This window comes from Martes martes (assembly GCF_963455335.1).
Source record: "Martes martes genome assembly, chromosome: 16".
Taxonomy (NCBI): Eukaryota; Metazoa; Chordata; class Mammalia; order Carnivora; family Mustelidae; genus Martes; species Martes martes.
Window position 1 is genome coordinate 44,641,529 of NC_137904.1, and position 18,935 is coordinate 44,660,463.

General features: G+C 49.0%; 1 protein-coding gene across 1 annotated transcript; it reads right to left on the bottom strand.

Moving 5' to 3' along the window:
* Positions 1–330: 330 nt before the first annotated feature.
* On the bottom strand, positions 331–17,069 carry LOC308357183 (uncharacterized protein). Its single transcript, XM_080826652.1, has 17 exons — positions 16,397–17,069; positions 15,254–15,336; positions 14,073–14,229; positions 13,582–13,743; positions 13,370–13,495; positions 12,774–12,994; positions 11,951–12,060; positions 11,672–11,857; positions 5,927–5,957; positions 3,620–4,040; positions 3,436–3,518; positions 2,930–3,086; positions 2,008–2,169; positions 1,787–1,912; positions 1,392–1,612; positions 643–746; positions 331–449 (listed from the first exon to the last, which is right to left on the bottom strand). The coding sequence occupies exons 1-17, from the start codon at positions 16,970–16,972 to the stop codon at positions 358–360; spliced, it is 3,018 nt and encodes a 1,005-aa protein (XP_080682778.1). The 5' UTR covers positions 16,973–17,069; the 3' UTR covers positions 331–357.
* Between the last annotated feature and the right edge of the window lie 1,866 nt (positions 17,070–18,935).

The window sequence follows — 18,935 nt, forward strand, 5'->3', positions numbered from 1 at the left end:
CTTGTGCCCAGCTCATGCCTCCTCCTTTCGAATTTAGAGGCATTCAGCTCTAGATGTCCAGGTCAACAGGGGAGAGTGGGAAACATGCAGGAACGGTCAAGAGGAGATGAAGGCTACAGCACTAGGGCTGCTCTGCCCTCCCCTCTGACAGCCTGCCTCACCCCTGCATCCAGGGCGCCAGGCCAGCCCTCTGCCCGCCAGGCAAAGAACGGCTCTCGTACCCAAGAGTCGGGCCATTATGTAGCCTGACTTTCAAGTGGCTTTTTATAGAGTGCTCAAGAGATGGGCGCGGCAAAACGAATGAATACCAATGAGAAAGGCATCTGCTTTGCCAGGGAAATCAAGTTTATTAGCAGGTTACAAGGGAACACCCTGGCACTTCCGAGGGTTCCCTGGGCGAGTGAAAAAGGAACAGACCACAGCGAAGGAAAGGGTGGGCAAGGAACAGCCTGGGGGCGGGGGGGCGGTGAGTTTCGTGGCTGCCTTATTGGGGCGGCTCCAGCCACGCAAACCATGTTCTCTGCCCCTTTTCGTCGAGAGAGCCAGTGTCGGGTCGAAGCTCTGGAACCTTGTGCCCTGCCTCCTTGCTTCTCTGGCAGCCCCTGGGCTCTATCTAGCGCACGAAGGAGTTGCAGGGCCCACAGCGCGGGCGGGGGACACAGGGCGTGCAGGGGGCACAGGAATTAGAGACACAGGACCCGGAGGATCCACATGCATTCGTTGTGGCACAAGGGTTGCAGGGCAGCCTGGAGAAAAAGAAAGATGTGGAAAAGGTGAATTGAGGGAGGCTTGTAGTACATAGAAGAGCAGAATGCCTGTGGGATTTGACCCGTAATGGAGAAAGCCACAGATTCACCTGCTGTAAAGCTCCCTATCAAATTGCTAATGTCTTCCTACCACATAGTGCCCAAAGTACTAGACAGAAACTCTAGAACTCTGGCTTTGACTCCCAACATTGTTCATTCCTAGCTGGTAAGACTAGGAAAGTCACTTAGCCTCTCCAAGCCCCAGTTTCTTCACCTACAGAATGGAAACAGTACTGATCCAACCGGCTTGGCAGTAACTACAAGGTCAGATAAGGTAGCATATGGAGATGTACCCTCAACACAATACAGTCTTGTAAAATGCAGTAAACTTCATTGATCTTATATCTATATGACCACACTTGAATGCAAAGAAATAGCTGTACAATTGCAGTTTGTCCATCAAACAACTCCCTCTTTTCTGTATTTCTGATGACGGCTATACTGTGTTTTCTGAGTTCTGTTTGATCATGTCTGGTGTGGAGTCATAATTTCCTTTTGAAAGTATGCAATCTTTGTCTGGAGTCCAACGGAGAAGCACGCTTATATGAGCATGGTTTCATCAGGTATCTCCAGCGGACTACTCACTTGCAGTCCTCGCTCTCCAGGAGGCCCCGGTACGTGTTGATCTCGCACTCCAGCCGGGCCCGCACGTCCAGCAGCACCTGGTACTCCTGGTTCTGCCGCTCCAGGTCACTCCTGATCTCAGCCAGCTGGGACTCCACGTTGGTGATCATGCATTGCAGCTGGGACAACTGGGAGCTGTAGCGGGCCTCAGTCTCCGTCAGCGTGTTCTCCAGGGAGTCCCTCTGGGTAAGGAAGATAAGGAAGGTCCCAGAGCCGCTCCTCAGGGAGCTTCTCCATGGGGTTCCAGAGAAGCCCCAGGCTTTACAAGGTCAGGAATGGTGTAGCCCAAAGTACACTCCACTGACTCCAGTTCCCCAGCCTCACATTGGTCACCAGGAGGACTGAACAACACCCACCAGGTTGTGCTGGGCCTGCAGCTCGATCTCCAGGGCGTTGACCGTGCGTCTCAGCTCAATGATCTCCGCCTGGCAGGACTGCAGCTGCTCTGAGCTGGACACCACCTGCTTGTTCAGCTCCTCGGTCTGAAATAGCACAGGGGAGAAGACAGGGTCAGACCCTTCCTCAAGGGCCCTGAGGGGCCACGGGGTCCTGAGCGGCCATGTGCTGAGATGCCCACCTGGGTGGTGAACCATTCCTCCACATCCCTGCGGTTGGTCTCCACCAGGGCTTCATACTGACACCTGGTCTCATTGAGGACGCGGTTCAGGTCCACAGCAGGAGCTGCGTCCACCTCCACATTGAGGCGGTCTCCTATCTGGCAGCGCAGGGTGTTGACTTCCTGTGGATGCAGAAAAGGCAAGAGTGACTCTCCTCAGTGAAGAATAAACTTGAGCCCCATTAGTCTGTTTCCTTGGAAAAGAGACTTTGAGTGGAGCAGTCTGTGACAACTCAAGGCAAAGTGCTCTGTGCTTCATGTGGCAGAGCTCCCTCCTCACACAACTGTGCCATGGCACTTGGGCTCAAATCCGAGGATTTGCTCAGATGCCACCAAAAGATAGACTAATGCCCAATGTTCCCAATTTGCAGACTGACTGCAGAAGACCTCATAATACAAAGAATTCATTGTACAGCTTCAGATTTTATAGCAAACAATTCTTGCCATCAAATAAGATCATGGCATGGCCCCTTCAGGAGAGAGGAGGAACCCCAAAACATTTTTCAACAAGACTTTGAGAGAGTGGAGATTTAGATCTACCAGGCTCGATTCTGTGACCTTTGGGGAGAGAGATGAGTTGGTACAGCATGAATACAGCAATGCTGAGGCTCATTCTACAGCTCAGTGATCTATCAGAAGCTGATGGAGAGACTCTAGGAAACTCACATGACAAAACAGTTTTGAGTGAAAGATACACCTTATCTGAGAACATGGATAGGTTTCATCTCTGTTTTTTCATTCATCCTGAAGTTTTGGTGTTTTTAAAGGAAAATCATAAAGTCAGCCCCAACCTCATATTCCAGTTTCTGCCATCCCAAATCTTTCAAGTCACCCTCAGCCTGAGGCTGAGCTAGGTTACTTCATTTCTCATTTCTGGTCTCACCTCCTCATGGTTCCTCTTGAGGCACAGGAGCTCCTCCTTCAGGGACTCCACCTGGGCCTCCAGGTCAGATTTGCACAGGGTCAGCTCATCCAAGATCCTGCGCAGACCATTGATGTCCGACTCCACCAGCTGCCGCAAGCCCAGCTCCGTCTCATACCTGCACAAGGACAAGGTCAAATCAGTGACCAGCGGACCTCCAAGACATACAGAAATGATCTTTGAAAGCCCCCATGCACTTAGCCTTTCCACTTTCTGCAATGAGTAGACCCAAGAGACAGAGGGTTCTGGAGTCTCAGTCCAGACCAAATATTGATCCAAAAATAAACAGATCAATTTGAGTCCTCATCTATTTTTGTGATTCCTTTACTTGGTTCTCCTCAATCCCTATTGGATCCTTCATGACCAATGGTTGGAAGTGTGGTTCAGTAAAGCTATGGAAAATCCCTTTCACTTAACCAGAGAAGAAACAAAAGGAATGACATCAGTGTGAAATCTGAACAACTCACTTGGTTCTGAAATCATCCGCAGCCAACTTGGCATTGTCGATCTGCACCACCAGCCTGGCATTCTCAGACTTGGCACACAGAATCTGAAAGCAAGATTCTACTGTGAGGGCCGCTTGAACTTGAGAAGGTCTTATTGTTCAAGGACAGTCAGCTGCTGTTGCATCCCCACAGAAAACCCCCTCACCTTCTGCTGGAGCTCCTCGATGGTCCGGAAGTAGGACTGGTAGCTGGGACACACATAGGGCTCCTGCTGCTGGCACCGTTCCCGGATGCGGCTCTCCATCTCCGCATTCTCCCGCTCCAGCTGGCGCACCTTCTCCAGGTAGCTGGCCAGACGGTCGTTCAGGAACTGCATGGTCTCCTTCTCGCTGCCATTGAAGGAGCCCTCGCAGAACCAGCCACAGTTGCCCACATTGGCGGGGATGTTGCAGGCCCCGGGCAGAGTGCAGGTGTGGCAGCTGGGGGGCACGCAGGGCCGGGAGCAGCAGGTGGAGCGGCAGCTCACGTTGGGCAGGCAGCAGTTGTAAGGCATGGTGCTGGAGGGAGCAAGGCACTGGCTGAACACAGAGTCCACGTTCTCCAAGGAGCTTGTGGATTTCCTTCCTCTGAGGAGGATTTATATTCCCTTCACAGAGGGTGTGGACATGGTATGTAATGTCTTTTTTCTCTCTATGTCTTCTCTGGTTTTCAAATGCCCTTCCCTCAGTCTGTTATTTGCCTTCCTCAGAAGAGTCCCTTGTCCCATAAAATTCTTTACTTGGGCTTCTTGCTAAGTCAGGACTCCTCTTCAGGCAGTATACCCATAAAATCAGAGTTTTGTGGTAGATCTTAAAAGAGGCCACACAGTCTGGCCCAGGTATCTGCCCTTGTTAATTGGGAGTTGGTCCATCCAATGACATTCTTCTGTGTTATGTGATCCTGTAAACCCATACTCAGACTCATTTCCTGGCCCACCTGGCATTTCTCGGGAGGGACTGGGATTGAGTCAAAGAAGAAGTTTCATTGAACTCCCTTTCCATCTGCTTTAAGGGAAGAATCCTTCAATAGTGCACCATTCGAAGCCTTGTAAGCCTTGATGTGGATAAGGACTGAGTTGGGCCATGGCTGAGAAGGATGGACAGCTGTTTGTGGAATGCCTCCTATATTTTGTGTACATGGATTATAGAAGCATTTCAAAGGAAGAGGCTCTGATCATTGCTTTAAGAACAGGGAAGATTCTGGAGGAAGAGATCATTTGGAAGGATTCCTGAGAGAACCATATAAATGTATTTTAACTGTCCAGGAGAAGTATCTGGGACTGGCTTGGAAAGGAAAAAGGCACTGCTAGTCAAACCTTACCACTGGTCTAGCTTTAGACCAGCATGAGCAGATAATCGGGGAAATCGAGAGATTGCCCAAAGGAGCCTCCTCAAGGAAGCTGATCTTAAAACTTCATGTGAATTGACCTTATATTCCATCATATGCCCATGTTGGCTTTAATATTTTTAAAAAACAGTCTCACAATTTCCAGTTAAACTTTCTAAGATTTTGCCCAATCTTCTCAGTGAAATCAACACACCCAGAAGATGGACCACATCCTGTCCTGGGCTCCCATCCCCAGCCTTACTGGGTTACACACAATCTGGTTTAAGAACCAAATATTAAGAGGCACCAAGGAGGGCTCTGTGGTGGTATAATTGAATCCAAGGACTAGGGCACCAGGACAGAAACTGCTGAGACAGAGCAGAAGCAAGTTTGGCAGAGCAAGCTTGAAGTCATACGGGGTTGACTTGGGAGGGGAGGGAAGGCACCAGAAGGTCTGTGGAAAGGGATGGCCAAAGTTCTGAGTATATAAAGGTTGCATAATTATAGGCCCCACTGGGGTACCCCCTGCATCTTGGGTAGCAGCATCTCAACTTCCATTGTGGCTTTGGCTGCCAGCCAGAATGGTAGTTTTATTGACAACTTATTGGAGTCCTTCTCCCCAAGAAGCTTTCATGATGGTATTCATGCAGCACTCCGCTTGGGTCCCAGATAAAAGGTCCTCCATCTACCCTCTCCAAAGCCATTATCTCACCACTTATTATAATGCCATTCAGACGGAAAGCCCCACCACACTACAAAGAAGCCCAGACTTATAATCAAACCAAAATTTCTTTGTTTTCCTCCCAGTCAATTAAAGGGGCAGAAATAGGTGGGTCCTGAGGCAGGCACCACTGAGACTTTCCAGAGGACGGACGCAAGGCCAGGCATAGGGAGCATCTGTCTCACTTGAGCTGGGTTTGGGACAGATGGAAAGGCCTGTCCATCAGACTGATGAGTGTTTGCTTAGAGGGAATAGCACTGGCATCCTGCTTCCTGCCTCTTGTCAGCCTGCTCCAGAGCACTGGCTTTCCAGCCCAGAGCTGTTCCTCACCCCCTACCCAAGGACAGTGACCCCTGAGCACAGAACAATGGCAGCACTTTTTCAAGTTCTCTGGCCGAGCCCACTGATTGGCCAGCACAGCCTCACAGGGGCTTTAGTCCAAGGAGGGTGTTTAGGTCTAAGAAAGAGAAGATTCAAGAATTGCGTCAACAAAAAAGCAGAACTAGAATTTGCATGCAATGCCAAGAAACCAGAGAAATGGAAACCAGGAGAAGTGCATTGAATAAGAGATAACAACGGACCGGAGAGGCAAGGAAGGAATCCTCAGAACCGTTGCAGCCACACTGCTCTGACAAAGTGAGCCCATCTTCAAATGAGTGGACCTGGAGAATGCAATGCTGAGAAGTAGCCAAGATGACCCAAATCCATGGGCAGAAGACTGACCCACCCTGCTGAGTGTCCCACATGATGTAAATTGAGATGATTCAGGAAAGATCTACAGACATGGGATCACAGCTTCTGAGGCCTCCAAAAGAAGTGACATTTCCCAAGGTGCCCAGACCAGAGCATCACCTCCACGATCCAGTCTGAGATTTGTCTGTGGCTGAGAAATACAGGATTGTCTATACCAGGCAGCATAAGGCCAGAAGGGGACAATGCCTCCTGTTCCTGAATGAGTAAGGTGTGAACAGGAGAAAGGAAGAAAGGAGCAGAGGAGGACAGAGCTGCACTGGCTTCAGGTCATGGCCAACCAGCAACCACACCAAAGACACAGGAATGAACAGTTTACAACCAGAGATTCCTTTTTCCCGGCTGGCCACCCCGCAGATGCCGCAATGGCACAAGGATTCAGAAGAGGGACAGCAGACGGAGTGACTGGTGAGTGAACACAATGCTGCCATCCCTTGTAAATCTTGCCTCTGCCTTGCAGTGTTTTTTAAAATTCCAGTAGGCTTGAGTAAATTTGCTTCTTGAATTAGTGGGGGGAAAGGGACTCCTGCACTGTAAGGTCTTTGAGAACTCACACGGGCTAGGAGTCAACTTTGTGTACTCTCTTGATTTCCTAATTGAAATATCTGCAAATTGTATTCACTCAAAGAGAAACTGAGGGGTCAAGGGACGATCAAGCCCATGTTCTTTCTTTAGATCAATTTTATTCAAAGCACATTTATGGTGCAGCTTCTCCATGCTGGGCACAGGGCTACATTGGAAAAGAAGAATCATCATTCTGGTAGAGGATTATATTTTTATGAGCAATTCAGGCTCATATGGGTCCCCAAAATATCTGAGAAACAAAACAGTGAGATATTTAAGAGATGTGAGATGGACATGTCTGGAAATATGTTTGTATTTAATGTAATTAGGAAATTGCATATACAAGATTAAGGGCAGAAGTCATTTACTGAATCTCTGGCAAACACCTGGCCCAGCCCCAGGACTGGGGACGGGACAGGGACACGGGGACAGTGGGGAGATGACATGCTGCAGTCCTCTGTGAGCTCTCAGTCCTGCTGAGCACACATATGGGCCCACAACAACCTCTAGTATAAGGTGATATAATTGGATCCTACCCTCCCAAAAGTTTCTTCCTTACTCCTTCACTTCTTCCCACACATATTCCTGTCCCAGCCTCCAGTCAGACCATTTTAAACCAGTGTCTGATTCTCTGCCTGGAGATGGGGGATGAGACCATTTCAGATTATTTACCTGTATCCGGAAGGAGACTTAGTAGTAACCCTATTCTCTGGGTGACTCAGGGGTCGAATTCAAACTAGCAGTCTCCTCAGAGCCTTAATTCCTTTAAGAATCCTGTCTTGGACGAGGTCTGGTCATTATTTTTTTGGTAGTTGGTTCTTTTTGCTTTGGACACCACAGTTGAGTGGTCTGGCTGCCCCGAGGGATCCCCAGAGGCATCATGGTACTAGGGTGAACTTCCAGGCAGGTGAAAGAGGCCTCCAGGACACAATATGGGGTAGCAGAAGAAGAAGAAGCAATGTTAAATCAAGCAAGTGAAAGAGGAAGTGTCAAAGGGCCTGAGACTCACGTGGGAAGATGGGGGTGACACGTGAGCCAGCTGGTGAGCAGGCACACGCCGGCCACCCTTGGGATGAGAAAGATCTACTACAGGGAGAGGCATCCTGGTGGAGGGCCTTGGGGCATGTGTTCAGTATGCCCGGCAACCCAGCAGGGAGAAGGGAGAGGCAAGCAAGGGAGCTTTAGGCATGAAGTCCAGCGTAAATGGGGAGCCTCAGCTAAAGAAGGCTAGGGGGCGGCCAAAGGACAGAAGCTTGGTCTGAAATGTGGTTGGGGTGGGGAGGACCCTGCAAGATGGGAGTAAACACAGGAAGATTCTCCTTGGGGAGATTCCCAGGCCCTGTAAAATCCATCCGAGCCACCTCACTGCAGGATCAGACAGTCAGTCTGAATGGGCAGTCTTATGCAGATCTGCATCCAGCCCTTAGCAGTTGAGGGCAGGGACCAGGCAATGGGCTTGAGAGACAGACCTCGCGGGCTCATTTCCCTCCCTAACCCTGAACTTTTCCCCCTGCAAAATGGGGACCGTGGAGCCTGCTCTGCCTCTCCCGGGAGTCTGGGGTATTTCAAACTGGGTAGCCTGTGTGAAAGTACATCGTAAGTGGTGAAGGGATTGGTAGGTAAGTGATTCTGACTGTTTCTCTCTCCTCTTCCTCAGTAGACAGTGTTTTTAACAATGGCAGGGGGTGAGTTGACCTTCTTTCATGATTTGCAGCCATTAAAATTGCCAGGGTTCTCAGACTATTTTGAAATGAGGTACAACCTTTATTTCTTGTACTGCCCTTTGTGGCAGAAATTCTCAGCAGTGGTTCTGCTAGCATAAACACTCTACCATTTCCTTCAAGGAAAAGGAACCAAAACAATGGGGTGATTATGGTTCTGTCATCCCACCCACACAATCGGAGACTTGGGCTATGTGCAGCACAGTGGTTAGGAGTACAGTTGCTGGAGGTAGACAGCCTGGATCTGAATCCTGGCATCACCACCTACTAGCTGTGTGACCTTGGGCATGTTCCTTAACCTCTCTGAGCCATGGTTTCTCACTCCAAAACGGGAATTATATGAGTTTATATACAAAAATGTATCTGTAACTTAGATGAGTGCCTGGCTCATGGTAAGAGCTCGATGAATGTGAGCTTCAGTGTTGGTGATGATGATGGTGATGATGGTGGTGATGAGGGACTGTTTGGTCTCTAAGGAACCTCTTCACACACACCCCAAGCAGAGTGATGCCTCCACCCAGCATTTCTTCCCAGGAAACCCAAACCACTTCACACATACATACACACCACACACACACACACACACACACACACACACAATGTCTCATCAAAGCTCCTCTTTTAATTATAATCAGGGGGCTGGACATGAACTTAAGAAACACAGGTCAATTACCCTGGGGCCCCACTGACTCATTTCATGTCACCAGAAGAATCCCTCAACCACTCAATGACTCACCTTCTCTCCCTCTCCTTAAAAGGGAAAAACAATGCTTACCTACTGTCATGGTGCAAGAATAAGTGGGTTTGTTTTGTTAGACTGCTTTGAACTTGTTGGATGAAAGGAGCTTTTTAAGTACAAAGGAAAAGCAAAGGTATTTTGGCCAGGTGCTAAATTAAGATTTACCAAGATTGTTCTTTCTTATTGGGACCTACCCTCAGAGATGTATCACCTGAGACACCTCGGTGGCTCAGTGGGTTAAGTGTCTGCCTTCGGCTCAGGTCTTGGTGACCAGGATCCCAGGATCGAGCCCCATGTCAGCCTCCTTGCTCAGCAGGGAGTCAGCTTCTCCCTCTGCCTGCTCTATCTGCCACTCCTCCTGCTTGTGCATTATTTCTCCCTCTCTCTCTCTTTCTCTCTCTCTCTCTCTCTCTCTCACACACACACACACACACACACACATAAAATCTTTTTTTTTTTTTAATCCTTAAAGGGGCACCTGGGTAGCTCAGTGGGTTAAAGCCTCTGCCTTTGGCTTAGGTCATGGTCTCAGGGTCCTGGGATCGAGTCCCGCATCAGGCTCTCTGCTTGGTGGGGAGCCTGCTTTTCCCTCTCTCTCTGCCTACCTGTGATCTCTCTCTCTGTGTCAAATAAATAAATAAAATCTTGAAAAAAAAAACCTTAAAAAGAGAGAGAGAGATGTCACCACCTGAATACCTACACAGCTTAGAAAAAAGAACAGAGGCAGAGTGGAGGAGAAGGGAGGGAAGGGTGTGACAGCCTCTGACCCCTCCAGATTCCCTGTGATGGAAGTCCTGGTGCTTTCCAAGCAAATCAGTCTTGTCCACACAGATGGTAGCCAACGGGTAGGATTTTGGATTTGAGAGCAGTTGGAGGCACAAAAACCAGGCCCTGGCTTAAGATCTCTCCACCCTTCGGGCTTGAGACTGTGGTCACTCCTCACCAGGATGGGCTGGACTTTGTAAATTTCTCAGCAGGCTACTCTGATTTGGAGACCTCATGGAGCAGAGAGAAGACAAGAACCAGCTTGTGGGGGTCGGTGTGTCAGCTCCGCCTTAACACTTGTAACCTCACCAATGAATAAGACCTAGACCTCAGGGGGTCATAGAATCTGGGGACTAGAACACCCTCTACAACCATCTCATCCAGCCCCATCAGATACCTGAATATCCTTCTCAACACCCCCACCAGGTGGTTATAAACACCTGCTTGTATGCCTCCAGTGATGGGGAACTTGCTGCTTCCCATCTCTGGGCAGCTCTGACGATGCTCTCTGGAGACATGCTGTTCTTGGCCATGGCTGCCTAAACATGGATCTTCTGGTTCGTGTGTCTACTGCCTACAAGGTCCAAGCCAAGCAGCTGCCAGAAAGCTTGCTAGTGGAGCCCGTGAGGGAGCTTGGGTGGGTCCATTTGGCCTTCTCTAGACTGATAGTCTGACAGGCTCAGCAACCATCATCCTTTAATACATTCAGCATTTCACAGCGTGCAGGGGAAAGGCACTGCCTTGATTCGATGAGACACTGCTCACACGCGGGATCTATAGGAGGCCGCAGCCAACTCCTTCTACAACATATCTGGCCCGTGAGGGGCTCAGTCCCCAAAGAAACGCCCTAACCCAGTGATTCTCAAACTTGAGCATGCATAGAATCACCTGGAAAGCTCAATAAATCAGACTGCTTATTCAGAAAGTCAGAGGTGGGACCCAAGACTTTGCATTTCCTAAAAGTCCCCAAGTAAAGCTGGTTCTACTGGTTGGAACACTTTTAGAACCACTACCTCAAAACTTCTCATGTTTAATTTTTTTCCCTTCAATGTTTCCAAAGTATGGACTTTGGGCCTAATTCAGAGAGACCAGGGTTCAAGTCTTGATTCAGCCACCAGATGCTCCCTCATTGCGGGCTTTGGCAGGCCCCTGTTGTCACAAGATCTCTGAAGCCCCAGAACCGTGCCTTGCTTGCCATGGACCCATGATCACAAAAGCTTACTTTACGTAAAGCATTCTAGGGGTCCTGGCAGAAACTCTGACCTGAGCTTTTCCTTTGCACAAGGATGAAGGCTTCGTCCTGATAAGGGGAGATTTTAGCTGGTGCGAGCATTTTAAAAGCTCTGTGAATCCAGCTCTAAATAAGCTTTGGATACCCAGTTACAGCTGGATATCTGTCAACGGTGCCATTTTGCTGCAGGCCGATTTTTAACTGTGGTCCTGGCTGGCTTTGCCATCTCCCAGGACCCCTCCTGGGAGGGAGACCCCAACCCCTGCTTCTGTGGGAACAGCTGGCTCAAGGGGCCCCTCGGCAACACTTTTGGCATGAGATGGAGACACTGACCACAGGCCCTGCACTCTTCATGCTACCGAAGTGAGGTTTATTAGCAAAATAAAAACAAGGCTACCTACCACTCCTCAGACTGTGAAGCAACAGGAGAGAGTAAAAGAAGTGTTCAGGACACCCTAAAGAGAGGAAGCCCAAATCCAGGGGCCGGGGCTGAGCTGCTGGACTAGAAAGCCCATCAGCAGAGAAGCGTTGCCGGGCATCAGTCTCCTGCCCTACGGGCCGAGGGAGCAAGCCCTCGGGGGTCAGGCCTGCGGAGTGGAGACAGCGGAGCTGCAGACGGTTCCCATCTCCTGAGTCCTCAGGCTGAGGAGTGTGTCAGCATCGAGGTGTTGAGCTGGAACCACAAGAGGCCCGAGGAGGCCCAGAAAGGCAGGGAGAGCAGGGGGCACAGGCTGCAGGGGTTGGGCGGGGGGTGCTGGAGGCTGGGGTGGCGCATGGGTTGCAAGGGAGCCTGCAGAGAGAAAAACGTGTTTGAAACACTGACGTCAGAAGTGCATGAAAGACAAAAGTACACAGGCATTTCAATATCAGAAAAGCAAAAGGGGATTGTAGACCTTGGCGTTCCTGCTAGGCCTAGAAAGTCCACAGTGGAGCTGGGACCGGAGCTTATGGTGCCCCTGTGCAAAACCAGCCCTTCCGGCTGCAGGTAAAGGAACACGGATGAGAAAGGCAGAAAGGATGGCCAAGCAAAAGCAGCTCAGCCGCCCTCCTGATTGACACATAGGCCTCAGTCTTGTTCCTTATTGCTCAACAGGGTGCTCTATCCACCTTACCTTGCACAGCACAATGGGAGGACAAAATGAAAGAATGGTTGCAAATGCCCTTAGCAATGTTTTTTAACATTGAGCATGAAGAATCTTTGTTACTAGAATACTTCTTCCAGAGAGAATTTAACAAAAGCTAAATATACTGAGCTCTCAGTATTTCAGCCCACCTTGTGGCAGTGACTGGCATCTGGGAACATAACGTGGTCAGCAGAATGGATGGCATGAGCTGAAAAGTTCCCTCACACCCTCCCTTATGTCCAAGCAGCTCACCAGGCTTACCAGGTGGCAAGTTTGTCCCCAGAGATGCGATCTGCCATGCCACCCCTCCTTTCAAATCATCCCCACAAAAGGGCTCTGTTTTTATACATGACATTGACACAAACATTGGGGTACCCACTTGCAATCCTCGCTCTCCAGAAGTTTCCGGTATGTGTTGATTTCGCCCTCCAGCCGGGCCTTGACGTCCAGCAGCACCTGGTACTCCTGGTTCTGCCGCTCCAGGTCACCCCGGATCTCGGACAGCTGCTCCTCCACGTTGCTGATCAGCACCTGCATCTGGGCCAGCTCGGTGCCGAAGCGGGCGTCAGCTTCACACAGGGAGTTCTGCAGACAGTCTTTCTGTAATGGCAAAGGGGGAGGCAGGTGGAAAATCATGGACTGCAGCTCTCAGTCTCTCCAGTAAGACTGTGACACCCCAAGGTATTGCCAGGCCTGGAGAACAATCTAGTCCTGTTAGCAGACCTCAGCTAGAAGAACTAACAATGTGCCATTACTCTTCATTGCAGACCCAGGATGAGTGTGCAGGACCTGCCCCATATGGGTGAAGGTTCATTGCCCAGCATCCACCATCTATGAAAAGGTTCTTGCACAGGCAAGGAAGTCGAGGTTTGAACTGTGTCCTGGTCTGTATTTAAGGGAGGCAGGTACTGAGCCAGGAACTGCTCTTGGGAGTGGGAGCCAAGCAGAGGCCTCTAGGTGTGCAAAGGAGCTCACCAGTGTGTGCTGGGCCTGAAGCTCCACCTCCAGGGTGTTCACCGTGCGTCTCAGCTCCAGGATCTCCGACTGGCAGCACCGCAGCTCCTCGGAGCACGACATGTCCTGCTTGCTGATGCTTTCAGACTGAAGCACAAGGCCACAGAGACATGATCAGCAACCTTCCCACGGGGAAGCCGGGGTCCCTCCCTGCTCCAAGGCAGTGCCCTCACCTGATCTCGGAACCACTCTTCCAGATCATTGTGGTTGGTCTGCACCACAGCCTCATAGTGGCACCGCATCTCCTGGAGCACCCTGCTCAGGTCCACGGTGGGCTCAGCATCCAGCTTAATCTGGAGATTGTCCCCCAGCTGGCTCCTCAGAATGTGGACTTCCTGTGGGCACAGGAGGGGGACATCCCAGTCATGGAGTCCCCACTGCCCTCTACCCCAAAGCCTCATCTCCCACTATCTACCCTCCCCAGTGATTTCCCTGTGCTCCTCTGCGGATAAGGCACCACCTGCATTAGCCTAGCAACTTCCAAAGGCTGTGGATGAAAAGCAATTTCCCACCGAAAGCTGGAGCTCACCTCCATAGCTTGTGAGGTTTAACCACAGGGCAAGGCCTGCAGAGCTTCCATCCTGAGCAGGAGGAAGAGCTTCACTGCTTCCCCTAAACAAGCCCGAATTCATCCCCAGAAAGTCTTACACAAAGGGCCATGTACCTGCTCATGGTTCTTCTTAAGGCAGAGCACCTCCTCCTTGAGGGACTCCAGCTGGGCCTCCAGGTCACATTTGGCAAGTGTGAGGTCATCCAGTGCCCTGCGCAGGCCACAGATGTCGGCCTCCCCCAGCTGGCAGAGCGAGTGTTCCGTCTGGTACCTTTAGCAAGAATGATACAGGAGTCGGGGGGTAGAGAGCAGAGGGGCCCCAGGACACTGGCAGCCGTTCCACCAGCATCCTTCTGCAGTCTAATTGTGAGTTGGCATTTCCTAGGTGTCACACTCCCAGCCCAGAAAGCAAGGGAGTATGCCCCATTCATTTGGCACTAAGCACCACTAGGCAGAGTGGCCAGTACTGAGGGTTGGGGTAGGCACATGGTCAGCATCTGCCCTCATGGGCTGATGGCCAAAGGCAGGGCAGCAGAGTAACCTGGCAACTGCCATGCCGGGTGATCCCCACAGACCCTCCTCTTCCACGCCCCCTACTGAGGCAGACTCTGGGTCCTCTCTCAGATTAGAAGCCAAACACCAGATGGGAGGATGGAAATGACCTTCTTTAGCTCCAGAGGAGTGAGGATTCTACAGAGCTCTGAAGAAAGACAATAAAACACAATGCTCCTTCCTGTTCCTGGGTTGGACCTTCTCAGGTGGCATAGATCTTTTGACCTTCCCAAGCCTCCATCATAGATAATGGAGCATGATGTCTGTCGTGAGTTCCTAGTGCTAGTGCTCACAACTGGTTGGGCTGCAGCGTGGAAACATCTTCACGGAGGCAGCAGAATTTGGTAGGAAATGGGCTCGGGGTTAGGAAACGTGGTGCCAGGTTCTAGTCCTACCACTCAGTAGCCATGTGGCTTCAGACAGGTCACTCCAGGGCCCTGAGCTTTGGTACCCTCACAGGAATGAAACCATCACTGCCCTGCCTACCTCCCCAGGTCCTTGGAACAATAACAGCAAGTGTATGATGTATTCTCAAACATGCCGTGAACTATAAAAGCTAAACAACAAAGGGGCAGAGGAGTGTTCTTTCAAGACCTTGGACATCGTGCCCTCTCTTTTCTCCTGCTCTAACTATCAGTTTGGAATCTTGGTCAACTATATCTCTGATGCCAACTGCATCACAAGAGACAAGAAGTTAGGCTAGGCACTTGCCTCCTCCCTCTGCCTGTTCTACCCCAACTCACTTGGTCCTGAAGTCATCTGCAGCCAGCTTGGCATTGTCTATTTGCACCACCAGCTTATTGTTCTCAGATTTGGTGCACAAGATCTGGGGAAAGAAAGTAGGTTTGGTAAGTCACTATCCCCAGAGCCATCAATGGCCTCGGGTCAAAAGAAGTTGCATTGGCTGAGATTCAAACGACAACATCCCTTTGGACAACACAAACTCCCAAACACGTAAGAAATGCTACTGTGATACAGGGTGGGAGCTATGCTTGAGGGTGCTTGGCAGAGGCGAAAGGCATACAGCCAAAAGAACTGGGAGATGGAAAGGAATAGCAAACTGAACATATAACAGAGAATTAATTTTATTTTGCCAGCCATGATACTTAGCCTGATATGAACAAGATCTAAAATCTAGGCCACAAAACAATGAGCTGGTTATGAAAGGTTTAAGTGAAGGGGGACACATTCTCAATCAGAAGTCCCTTATGCTGGTTGGCCAACTTCCCCAAAGGTCTTCTGTGAATCTCTCTGGGTTTCTGTGGCCCCTATTTGACATGCTTTGCCTTCCTATCTTCCTATCTCCAAAGCGGAGGTGTAGTTTCTTAAGAAGCATTGGATTCATTATCAAAGGGTCCAGTAGTTATGCAGAAGAGACATATGAATGGGCATATACTGGCTCATAAAGGACACTAGAATATGCTGCCTTGTATTGCGCCAGAACTTAGGTTGCACCGTTTTTGCAACTATAATGTTAGAATTTTAAGTACGGAGACTAAGTAAACATAGACTCAGAATTCTGGAGAGTCAAATCCAACATCTCATCTTTTACATATTCCCATTCATCTGCACTCAAGAAATTATCCTCCCACAATAAAAAAAAATTTTTTTTCAACTGTGGCTGTTTCCACTTCCAATCCAGGCCCTGAAAATTTTCTGCAAGTGTCAGTAATCTTTTTCTATAAAGGGCCAGACAGTAAATATATAAAACTTTGAAGGCCATGAATCTCTATCACAACTATTCAACTCTGCCATTAGAGCACAGAAGCAGCCATATGCAATACATTATGAATGAGCATGGCCATGTACCAATAAAACTTTATTTATAAAATCAGTCAGTGGGCCATTGTTTACCAACCCCTGATCTGAAGCACCACAAACCTCACCTTCTGCTGGAGCTCCTCAATGATCTGGAAGTAGGACTGGTAGTCTGGACACATGGTAGACTCATGACATTTGCTCGACTCTCGGATCCTGGTCTCCAGCTCCTCATTGTCCCGCTCCAGCTGGCGCACCTTCTCCAGGTAGTTGGCCAGACGATCGTTCAGGAACTGCATGGTCACCTTCTCATGGCCATTCGGGGCACCTTCCACATAGTTCTCACAGACTCCAATGTTGCCGGGAATGTTGCAGGTCCCTGGCAAGGGGCAAGCGGTGTGGCAGCTGAAGGGCATACAAAGGCTGGGTTTGCCCAGAGGGGTTGCCCCCACACGAGCTCGGTTAGCATGTGCCAGGATGGCTGACAGGCACTGAGAGGCAGCCTTGGCCTCTGGAACCTGTCCGCTGAGAAGAGAACTGCAGCGATGAGAAGTCATGGTGCTGAAGGCCAGACGTGTGCTTTGCCCACAGTTAGATTTGCTTGAAGTAGAAGCCTTCTTCCTCCAGACCTTATATAGGTCTGTAGTGGGTGTTGGTGCAAGAAAACAGGCATTTTCCTCATTAATATTTATGTTGATTCTCATACAATCACTCTATTAGTCAGTGATTTTTGTCTCTTATAAGGAGTTAATGAGCTCATGAAAGAGGCCTTCACCCACACAGGATACTTCCCCTCACTGCAGGGTCCTAGAACACAGAGAAAATGAGGTCTTCTTCAAATGGCCCACATTCTGTGGCTTATATCTCTTTCCCCTCTGCCAGCTTATGTGAGATAATCAAGAACCAGAGTCTCCTAAAATCCCCTCAAAATCTCTCCCACTCCAGTATTCTTTTCCTGCCTCCAAATCTTCCCGTCATGGCAAAGTCTAAAATGGTCGTCAATCAGGCACATTGAGGAAAGCAAAACAAATCACAATTAGTTTCTTTCAGCAGGTGTGTATAGAAATCTCCACTGTGGGACACAGCTTAGCCTGCTTGGAGGGAGGGGCTTAGATTTTAGTAAAAGAAATAAGAAAGTAAATGACCTTTATTATAAATGCAATAAGGGAGGAGGTTTTTTAAAAAATCTGCATAGATTTTAAGAAAACAGCACACTGTGTGACTAGAAAAAGACTTCATGGAACAGGAAGCATTTAAAATGTGTTTTGAATGATAGTTTCCAGGAGAGAGTGGGAGAGAGACCATCTCTCATAGAGACCAAAATGAACAGAATCAAACTTGTCTGGGAAATGGAAAATAGTATAACTGTGCTGGCATTTATAAGAAAGACACATACACCAGCCCTGGAAAGTTGCATTCAGTCCAGGTTGTGGGAAGCCTTGAATGCCAGGACCATCCCATATACAACCTTCAAGTAAAGCCAGATCAAAGGTAGGAATCTGCCCCTGGAAGCTGACTTTCCCCAAATATGAGGAAAAATAAATATCCAGGTTCCTTATGAAGGAAAGTAATAGAGAAGAGATGAAAGTCTCTAGTATCAACATTAGAGGACAACATCAGACCAGAAACAACAAAAGAGAAACCTAACTTCCAAATTGATTTTGGTTTCTGAAAACTGAAGAGACACTTTTTAATTACCCATGGGTCAAAGGGTAATGAGAAATTAAAGTATTTTAAACTGAATTAAAATGAAAATACCACCTATCAAACTGATTTGGGCAATTAAGACTTCCCTGTGCAAGCATGAGACAAATTAGCTTGGGAAGGTTGGGGGGGGGGTACTTCATGAATGAAACCAGGTAATCTGTGATTCCCAAGAAATAAAATTATGTTTTTGCGTATTAGAGTCTATAGGCTAATTAAGGCAGGCAGTGAATAGTATTTTATGGTGTCTGTTCTCAGGCACCTCCTCCTCCTTTCCAGCAGCTTTCCTTATAAGACATTGGTCCTCTCACCCACTGACTCCCTCTTCACCTTGTTTAAGAAGATACATACTCAAGAACTTTGATCTTCCATCTTTTGAAACTTAGTACATTTCTTTGAAATGCACCTACCTTGATGGTCCTTTACTTAGCAGACTGTAAAATAAAATTTAAATTTCCTTAATCTTCAGACACACTCAGCGCATCAGAAGCTTTATGGCCTCCTCTATTCCTAAACAAATAAGCCAGTGGCCAGTTGTTCAGTAAGCTCTGGAAAAGGGCAGCCAGCCAGCTTCTAGGCTATGCTAACGAAGACGCTGCTTTGACCCCATTCCTGAGATGAATGAATTCACCAGGAGGGCCCTTGAGGCAGTAGGTACATGTTTTAGGTAGCTCTAAAACATGGAATATGAGCCAAAGGAGACCTCAAAGTCCTCTAGTCTAAAGCCCTTTGGCATTAAATGTCTTCGGATAACCTTCCAATTCATTGTCCAGTCCACCACTCCCCAGAAGGCCCCTCCCATCATTGGCCAACTGGGCCCCTGTGGCTCAGTTTCCCAGGCTTTGGGCAAGATGCTGGAGTCAAGAGATAAATAACAGCCAGCTCTGTCTTCTGGAGCTTATAATACAGGGGAGAGTTAGAATGTCCTTTATGCAGAAAGACATATCTACCTCCAAGCTGTTT